This window comes from Mus pahari, chromosome 19 (assembly GCF_900095145.1).
Source record: "Mus pahari chromosome 19, PAHARI_EIJ_v1.1, whole genome shotgun sequence".
NCBI lineage: Eukaryota > Metazoa > Chordata > Mammalia > Rodentia > Muridae > Mus > Mus pahari.
The window spans coordinates 83,757,334-83,767,127 of NC_034608.1; the positions used below are offsets into that span (position 1 = coordinate 83,757,334).

Genomic DNA, 9,794 nt, shown 5'->3' on the forward strand with positions numbered 1-9,794 from the left:
GGGATAGGCGCTAAGTCATCAGTCTATACTGGGGCCAAGTACCCTAGTGCACTAAGCAAGAATGGAGGGCAGAAAGACAAAAAAAAAAAAAAAAATCAAGATCAACAAATGAACATAATTAGATTTTAAATACATTGTACATAAAGGTGAAAATAAAAATGAATCCAAGTTCTTTCTAAGCAGAGTATGAAGGCCAAAGGAACTGCAAAAAATCTAAGATGCTCGCTAGTAGGGGTGTGTGTGTGTGTGTGTGTGTGTGTGTGTGTGTGTGTGTGTGTGTGTGTTTGCAGGTGTATGTATATATGTGAGTAGGATTATACACATTGTAGGACTGCATGAATATGTAAATAAAATTTTTCTTTAAATATTGTCAATATAAATGCATACAGAGGAGATATAGATTGAGGAAATCAGTTGTAAGTGCTGTGGAGTGAGCTGGAAGTGGAGGTCTTGGTGCCAACCGACCTGTGTATACTATCTCTATCATGGAAGCAGTCACTGCACACATCGCAGCATAAGGAGACAAGATACAGTATGAGATCTCTCAAGGCTTCATGTGTGCTAACCAAGCATTTTACCAACTGAGCTACATCCAGCCTTCAAGTTTTTAAAAATTATTTATACATACTCTACTTTCCTATAGTCACAAGCTAGTCTCTTTGTTGAGTATTCAGTAGGACTACCATACAGGCCACTCAGTAAAATAAAGGTAGAGGCATCCGGTTGAATATTGCTGGCCTGGGCGGATAGTTACCCTAATGGTGCTGGGATCAAACACCTTCCGGGCCTGAGAGTCTGCAAGCAGGCCTTTGGTGCTTTTCTCTAAGGAGTTTGGGGTGGGTGGTTAATCCTATTCCTAGACACCTTGCAGCAGACTGAAAGAGGCGTCTGTTACACTGAGGGGAAATGGCACTCTCAGAGCATCACAGTCCCAAATTCTCTCAGGAGCACTCTGCATCTGTAAAACGAGGCTGAAAATAATCATTCCCTGGAATTTGTAAGACAAACCACAGATGGTATGCTAGACAGGGCTCCTGAGACATAAAATGCCAAGGATTTTTATATGTGACTTTAATTACTTTTCAAATATCTTGATCTACCAAGCCTTTGAGTCAAACCTTTCCACCATATACATGTCCTCATTTTTCCCTTTTTTTTTTTTTCATTATTTCTTCATAGTGATTTTTGTTTATTTGGTTGATTGTTTAAGATAGGTTTTCTCTGTATAGCAGAGCCCTGGCTGTCCTGGAACTCGCTCTTAGACCAGGCTGGCCTCAAACTCACAGAAATCCACCTGCCTCTGCCTGCAGAGTACTGGGGTTAAAGGCCTGTGCTACAGTTGCCTGGCTTTGTGGTGTTTTCTTTAACAAAGTATAACTATTTTGATTTCTCTCACTCTTCATTCTTGCAACCTTACTTGGATAATTTGTTTTTACTTATACTGCACAGATATTGTCACATGACCATGTACACATGCATGAATGGCTTTCTTCTCCATCATATTTTCTAAAGTTTTCCTGTATTTGTTAATTCTTCATAATTAATATTCAAGTTGTGATTGATATATTAACAATTGCTAAACTGTTTTGCCCATGGCTAGAAAGATTTTTTTATCAGCATTTCATTCCTCTGTTATAATACTGCCATATACCTTTGTTTTGTCCAAGGAATTTCACTGTATAGCCCAGACTGCCTCAAACCCATGATCCTTCTGCCTCAGCTTCTTTAGTGCTGAGTTACAGTGACCTACCACACTCATTCTGCTATCTTTGCTGAAATAAGACCTTTAATTCCTCTAAAATTACTTTCTTAAAATAAATGCCTCATGTTAGGAATAATAACAAGAAACTGATCTTTTCTAGAGCCCTTAATAAATAGTGCATATACATGTTCTGAATTTTGAACCTTTCCATTTTGAAAGTTATTTTTTTAATTATTATAATGGTAGCTGGTGATAAAGCTCAGTGGTTAAGAGCACTTGTTACTCTTATGGAGGACCTGGGTTCAACTCCCAGCACTACATGGTGGCTTACAATCATCTGTGACTCCAGTCCAAAGGATCCAGTGCTCTCTGCTGGCTACCACAGGCATCAGGCACACACACGTGCACACACACACACACACACACACACACACACACAGAAAACATACATACATGTAAAATGAAATAAATCTAAAAATTTATAAGAGAATAAAATCTATTAAATGTTTATAAGAATTAAAATGCAATATTAATGTACTCTGTGTACTTTTAAGTAAAAAGTTGGTATATTCTTCCTAAAACACTGGAGGAAAAACATCAAGTAGGATGAAAAGACTAATAAAGTAAGCATGATGGAACTGTAAGCCTAAGCTGTAATGTGCCACATATTACCCAAGCCTACCTTCAAAAGTATTCTACTAATAAATTAGCCCTCAACTTCCTTTTCTTATTTATTTATTTATTTATTCATTTATTCATTTATTTTTCTTGGTTTCCCCGAGACAGGGTTTCTCTGTGTAGCCCTCACTGCCCTGAAAATCACTCCGTAGACCAGGCTGACCTCAAACTCATATTCCTCTGCCTCTGCCTCTGCCTCTGCCTCTGCCTCTGCCTCTGCCTCTGCCTCTGCCTCTGCCTCTGCCTCTGCCTCTGCCTCTGCCTCCCAGGTGTAGAGGATTAAAGGCTTGCACCACCAGCACTCAACCAGCCCTCAATTTTCTATTCAGAGTATATATTTTGAAGAAGGAGAAGGAGGAAGAGGAGGAAGAGGAGCAGGAGGAGGAGGAGAAAGAAGAAGAAGAAGAAGAAGAAGAAGAAGAAGAAGAAGAAGAAGAAGAAGAAGAAGAAGAAGAAGAAGAAGAAGAAGAGCAACAACAACAACAACAACAAGAANAACAACAACAAGAACAACAACAACAACAACAACAACAACAACAACAACAAGAACAAGAAGAACAAGAACAAGAACAAGAAGAACAAGAACAAGAAGAACAAGAAGAAGAACAAGAAGAACAAAAGAACAAGAAGAACAAGAAGATAGAAGAAAAAGATAGAAAAAAAGAAAAAGAAGAAATGGGGCAGGCTTTAGAGGGAAGAAAGGAAAGGGAGAAATGATGTATCTATATTATAATCTCAAAAATAAAAGAAATAATTTTAAGCCCTGTTAAAAACAAACAAAACAAAACAAGCAGGAACTAAGTGTTCCCACTCATGGCTATAAACCTACAACTGGGGAGGCTGAGTCAGGAGGATTACCATTGAGTTCAATACCAGGCAGATCTACAGTATGGGGCCCTGATTCACAAGAATCCAGAATAAATAAGTAAACCAGGAAAAGAAGAAAACAATGTAGAGGGCAAAGTGCAGGTCCAAAGGCTTGCAAACACCCGCCCATGCTGTGGCAGCTTTTCCCATTTCGAGGTAAGTCCTGGGGGTGGACGCACTTCCTTATCCTTGACCCTTTCCTTCCACTCCTCCTGGGGCTGCATAGCACACACTACTGTACTGGCCCGCCTTGCTTTGCTCTACTGCATTCTAAAGATTTTCTTCACTGCCCTTCTCTCTGCAGCTGTCTGGGGGGTGGGGCTGATCTCCCCTTTTCACTCTTTATCTCTGTTAACCCTGCTGGCCTTGGTTGGCTTTGCTTTTAGGCATAGCTTCCTTCTCTGCGAAAGCGTTCCTATTTTTAGCTTCTTAATCTCTTTTGATTCCCTAGTCTTCCCGGCTTCTTTTTCCCACTTGGCTGGTCACCTGGTCACCCTTGTTATTCAGCACACTCCCGCGCCCCTCTTCCCCCACCTCACCACCACCCTCACCCTGTGACACTACAGTCTGCCTTGCTTGAACTCTCTCCCCTGTTTAATGAGGGGAATTGCTCTCATTTTTGTCTATACATTTCTTATTTCATTAATTCCAGAATTTTAAATTTTCATCTTCTGGAGGCTTGTTTCCCTTCAGTTCTTCTTTGTCTTTCGCTTAAAAAGGAACTTTCAGAATCAGGCATGTTGGCCCCCTGTTATCCTAGAGCTCAGGGGGTAGAGGAAGGAAGGGCAGGAGTTCAAGGCCATCCTCAGCCTCTGCCACACAGTGAGTTAATGGCCAGCCTGGGCTACACAAAACTGGGTCTCTGATTCTGGTTTGGTCTTACTCGGTTTCCCAGCCCTTGGAAAAAATCATGTCTTTTGCCTTATTTTGCTGACCCGTTTTAGAGGCAAATGGTGAGGTGAACAAATCCAGTCTCTATCCAGTCTTTCTTCACTGCTTTAGTTTCTTTCTCTAAGATTTTCTTCCTAACTCAAGGAAAACTTCTTTCTAGTCTTCCCATTGCCCCTCAGGCCCCAGTACCATATCCACAGTATGTCCTCTCTATCACTTTACACAGGATCCCACCTCTGTGCTCTCTGCATATAGACTCTCCTCCAGCTCAGACACACCCTTGCTTTCCCAATGGTGTCCATTTCTTCTCTACCTCTGTTGTTCTAGTCCCTTCTCCTTTGACTTCAAGCCGTTCACCCACACTGAGAGGACCTGGCCCAGGAATGGTGGACACATTCCTTCCTTCTCCAGACGACACCACTGCTTCTGCCACAGGAAAAATGCTTGCACCCCAGTACCTCCTTGATCAGTGCTTACACCCTGGGCAACTCCTCCCTCAATGCTGTGCCCATCCCCCTCATAATACGGCTCAGAGCCATCTTTTGCTTGGAGTCAGGTAAGCACCAACTCTGGTATTTATTAACTATGACCGAATGGCTTTCAACTGGGGATGCTCTTGGAGCACGTTGTTGAGAGGTCTCTGACACCTTCTTCATCCTTTAGAAAACAGTGTTGTTTTTCTTCTTCTTCTTCTTCTTCTTCTTCTTCTTCTTCTTCTTCTTCTTCTTCTTCTTCTTCTTCTTCTTCTTCTTCTTCTTCTTCTTCAAGAAATGGTTCTTTCTACAGCCTTATTTCCATCTTTGTCCAATACCAAGGCAAACTCCTTTGCTACCCTAAGTGCAGGCCTGCCTGGAATCTAAATCTGGAGTTCACTTTTCCTGACATCCCCTTTCTCCTGGGCTCAGCCATGCCATTTATCCCAGAATGATGGAGTTTCATGATCACTTACCTCAGGAGACACTTTCGAAGGCCACAGGATGCAAAACTGGAGAGCTGAGAAAAAAAGGAAATGGGAACAGTTCTGTTTATTCACTGGTTAACTGGGGTTCTACTAATGGCCACATAGTTACCACCTTGACTTCCTCAGTTTCTTTTTCCTAGAATGGAGCAGTCCTTGCCCCATCTGAGCATGTCAAGGCAAACACCATGGGATAATGCACTTCCAACCTGAGCTGAGCTGTCTGGAGGCACCAGCATTGACCTACCTCCATCCAGCAGTGCCAGGAAGGCCAAGATGAGGAATGGTGAGGACTTGCCCACAAATTCATACATCACACTTCCAAAAGGTGCTCCCACTGAAAGAAAAGGCAGCACAGACACATGCAGTGAGTCTCTTTCACATCCCCTGCTGAGCCTTTAACTGAAGGCTTTAGGGTCTAAGCTCTGCTGAGGCTGGGGTCTCAGGGGTCAAGAAGACCCCTCAAGGACAAAGACCTTTCTAGTAAATGCAACTTAGTAGGGCAGGGGCAGGGAGGTAATATGACAAGTCATTGAGATGTGGCAAAATATTCAGCAGTAAACGGTCTTGTGCACAAAATACTGTGTTACGCTAGTGAACTGATTCAGAAAGGCCAGGTGGTCGCAAGTGCTTTGCCAAGTCTATTGCACCTGGGACAATGTGTAGAAGCAAGTCTGAAGGGTCTAAAAGTGGGTGAAGGCTGATGTGAATGGAACATGAGGATTTTGAGGGGAAATGTGAAGATTAAGATGGTTGAGGCAACATTAATCAAGGGCTCTAGATGTCCAGATGAGGTATCTACTGGGTCCTGTTGGTTATTGAGAAACGTGATACTTTTTAGCAGAGAAGAAACACCACCTGTTGTAGGCTCTAAAAAGATTCTTTGGGTGGTATGTACCATTAAGGAAGGAGAAGGTATGAGAGAGAACCAGTAGGAGGCTAGTGCCATGTTCTAAGCAAGAAAGAGGAGAAAGCTGACCTTGAAGGGGCTCTCAGGGATGAAACATGCTCATTCTTCTGATAGTGACTATGATGAGGTAGTCTGATATGACACACATCGGATGGTGGGTATCAATATGGCTACTAACAAAGAGCAAGGCTTTCTTCCCTTTCTTTCTTTCTTTCTTTCTTTTTTTTTTTTTTTTTTACCATGGTGGCTGGTAAGGCACAGGTCAGAGAAGAAGGAAACTTGGGTCTTCCCTCAACAATCTTGTAAACTCCCTGAGTGCAGAACTTCGTTGAAAGCTGTAACCTCCATGCCATCTGTGCAGGCAATGTGCTTGGCCTGGGAGAATGCTCAGCGAAAGGAAAGCTTGTTCAATTAGGCAACATGAAGTCAACGCCTCAAGGAAAACACAAGCATGTTGTCTGGAGCTGGAGCTTCTGAGTATAGAAAATCTGAGTCTTTATTCCTGGCTCTCAAATTACCTTTGATAGCTCCTAAACTCTTATTCTTATCTTTTTCCCTGGGGACAGCCATTTATCCTTCACAAATTGATAATGAGGATTAAAAGAGATTACTTCTGTGAAATCAGCAGGGACTCTGGCAAAAGACCAGCTCTCCTGTGGAAAGCACCAGCCTTGTATGAAAGTAGAGGTGGTGGGGGCAGTGGTCACTAATGTGAGCACATTCACTCTCTTGGACAGATTGGCCTTCAGGACATCCCCAGGCCCCCCTGCATTTTATAGCTTCTTAAGGAAAAAGAAATGTCACCTTTCCCTAGTGATTGTTCTGAAGGAGTGAACACAGTTGGGGGCCAGAGAGGCACAGAAAACACTTGTCTTCCACCACAGGAGGTACTTGCCTCCTGGAGCCATCTTTACAGAGCGGGTGTGCAATGCCTCATCTCCTTAGCTGCTGCTTACCCAGAAGTCCCAAAGCCAGGCCCCCCAAAGCAATTCCCATGGCTCTTCCTCTCTCGTAGTTGTCAGTATAGACACTGGCCAGCATCCCAAGCCCTGGATAGAAAATAACAGTTAGGCTTGGCATATGGGAAGTTACTGATCACTTCCCACAGCCCTTGGTCCCAACCCTGTAATATCTTGAGTGGTGGTCTTTACTGGATGTTTTGTTTGAGGGATTTTATAAGACTTAGCTCAGAGTATATCACAAATACTGTTCTCCACAGTTGCCTCTCCCCAACATACAGCTCATTATTTTGGTGCTGACATTGTTGATATTGTTATGAGAAGCCTTCAAGGAAGGGTAATATGATAATGCTATTGTCTAGTTATTTCATGTTTCATAGGGTTTTATCATTCCCTTACACACCTCCCTGCATGAGGAAGTCACAGACCAGGAGGTCAGAGAAAGGAAGACATATGAATGGACCACTGTATTCAGTATGGTGCTCGAAGAGGAACTTGAAAACACTAGGTACCCGGGAGAGAGCGTGGACTGGCAATATCTGGCAAGTAGACCATCAGGCCATTCAGCTGTGTGAGTGGCATAACACAGCAGCCTCCTGGGATACTGTGACATTTTTGTTTATCAATACTTAGAAAACTCCAGTGACATTAATGAGATAATCCCTATTAAATTAAAAGCAATGCAAAGGGAGGGCCACGGAGAGGCAGCAGATAAAACCCTGAGCTTTGGCTTATTCTTCCTTGAGCTGGCTGCACCTGAGTAACATCAGAAATTAATCTAGGTCAGAAATGTATGGGCCCTGCCCTCAAGTCTACAATCAGTTCATTCCTGAATCACAATTGCTACCTCCATGGATGGCATTCTCCTTAATCTCTTCATGTAAATTCTATGTAGTACCTACAGGAGTGGTAAGAGGGGAGTGTGTGTGTGTGTGTGTGTGTGTGTGTGTGTGTGTGTTGCAGTATTACCTGCAACAGATGAAAATGAAGATCCAATGCCTTGGAGAGTTCGGGCCACAAATAGCAGGGCATAGGTGCCAGAGAAAGCAAACACTGAGAGAGAGAGAGAGGGTTCCTTAGACATTAGCAGGCTGCTTGGGCTCCTGTAAGTAGCCCCCCACCCACCCATCTGTAAGTAACCCTAATTCAACTTGTAGCAGGGGGATTCCTTGGGAAGAGGAAGTATCAGAGTGACGGTGGATAAAAGAGGGGAATTAGGGAGGAGGGTGACCATGGTCAAAAATACATAATATCATGCATGAAACTCGTAACAAAACCCATTGTTAGATACTGGGTTAATTAGGTTAGTTGTCACCGTTAGATTTGGTGATCAACTTAACATAGCCCAGAGTTATCAGGGAAGAGATGACCTCAGTTGAGGAACTGCCTAGACCAGATTGGCCTGTGGCCACGTCTGTGAGCCATTTTCTTAATTGTTAAACAATACAGGAGGACGCAGCCCAACATAGGCAGTGCCATTCCTAGGCAGATGGTCCAGGATGATACAAGAAAGGTAGCTAAGCAAGCTACTGGGAGCAAGCTAGTAAGCATCATTTTTTTATGACATCTGCATCAGTTTCTGCCTCTGGGTTCCAGCCTTGGCTTTTCCCGATCATGGACTACATACTCTGTAAGCTAAACAAATCCTTTTATTAACCAAGTTGCTTTTGGGAAAAAAAATTATATCACAACAACAGGAAACAAAATAGGTTATGAATAAAACCATTTTTTAAAAGAATGATTTTTAGGCCAGAGAGAGAGCTCAGTAGTAGTGCTTGCTGCCAAGCCTGCAGCATGAGTGCAATCCTGGGACTACATGGTGGGAGAGAACCAACTCCTGCGAGCTGTCCTCTTACCTTAATGCGCTCTGTGGCATGCATATAGAGTAAAATAAATAAATAAATAAATAAATCCTTTAAGAATACAAACAAGAGGGGGAGGAGGGGAGGAGGGGGAGGAGGAGGAGAAGCAGGAGGAGGAGGTCAGTTCTGTTAGCAAGCTGACTCAGATTTCATCGAGGATGTCATTCTGAGCAGAGATGAGTCACTATTACATAGACCTTAACCATACATGATGAGATGAGACCCATCATTTCATAGAATTAACATATTTAGGGGCTGGGAAGATGGTTCCTCAGTTAAGAACATTGGCTGGTCTTCCAGAGGACTCGGGTTTAATTTCCACCACCCACATGGCAGCTTACAACAGTCTAACTCCAGTTCTAGGGAATCAGACACGTTCACACAGAAATACTTGTAAGCAAAATACCAATGCACATAAAGATAAATAAATTTAAATTTTTTTGAAGAATTAACATTTAAGTGTATCAGTTGGGATTTATTGAATGACATTAACTGTGCTGCTCTGCTGGACTGGTGGCAGATGTGAAAAAGAAAAGCACATGCAACTCATGGTCTTGAAGACACACCACCTACTAGTGACTAACACAAATGAAACTGAGAAGCAAACTCGAGAGTTCTGTCTCAAACTAAATTACAGGGTGTAGAGGGTGTGTGATAGACCCAGACATCCCTCATCCTCAACTCCCAAACATTATCTCCAGAGGGGAAAAACCTTCTTAAGATCTCTGAACCAGACAAACTTAATCTTCCTAACCACTCATTATAGGTGTCACTGGTTGTGTTTTATGAGCTTAGCTGAAGCCCTACACGAACGCATCCCACTACTCATTGTCTCCCAAAAGCACATATTCTTGGTCCCTCCTTTTTTTAAATTTTTTATTCTTTTATTTTTTGGCCTGAAATGCCCATTCTTAGACTTTCTAATATCTAGTAAACTCAAATACCACCACTTTTTTTTTTTTTTTTT

The 9,794-nt window shown here is 42.6% G+C and overlaps 1 protein-coding gene across 1 annotated transcript in view; it reads right to left on the minus strand.

Annotated features, from left to right (window-relative positions):
- The window catches only part of Slc18a1 (solute carrier family 18 member A1), a 47,496-nt gene that overhangs the window by 17,716 nt on the left and 19,986 nt on the right, over positions 1-9,794 (minus strand). Inside the window, exons 6-9 of the mRNA XM_021219495.1 lie at positions 7,935-8,018; positions 6,963-7,055; positions 5,344-5,433; positions 5,088-5,131 (exon numbers count right to left, since the gene is read on the minus strand). Of these exons, the coding sequence (XP_021075154.1) occupies positions 5,088-5,131; positions 5,344-5,433; positions 6,963-7,055; positions 7,935-8,018 (311 nt within the window). The remainder of the gene's footprint in view (positions 1-5,087; positions 5,132-5,343; positions 5,434-6,962; positions 7,056-7,934; positions 8,019-9,794) is intronic.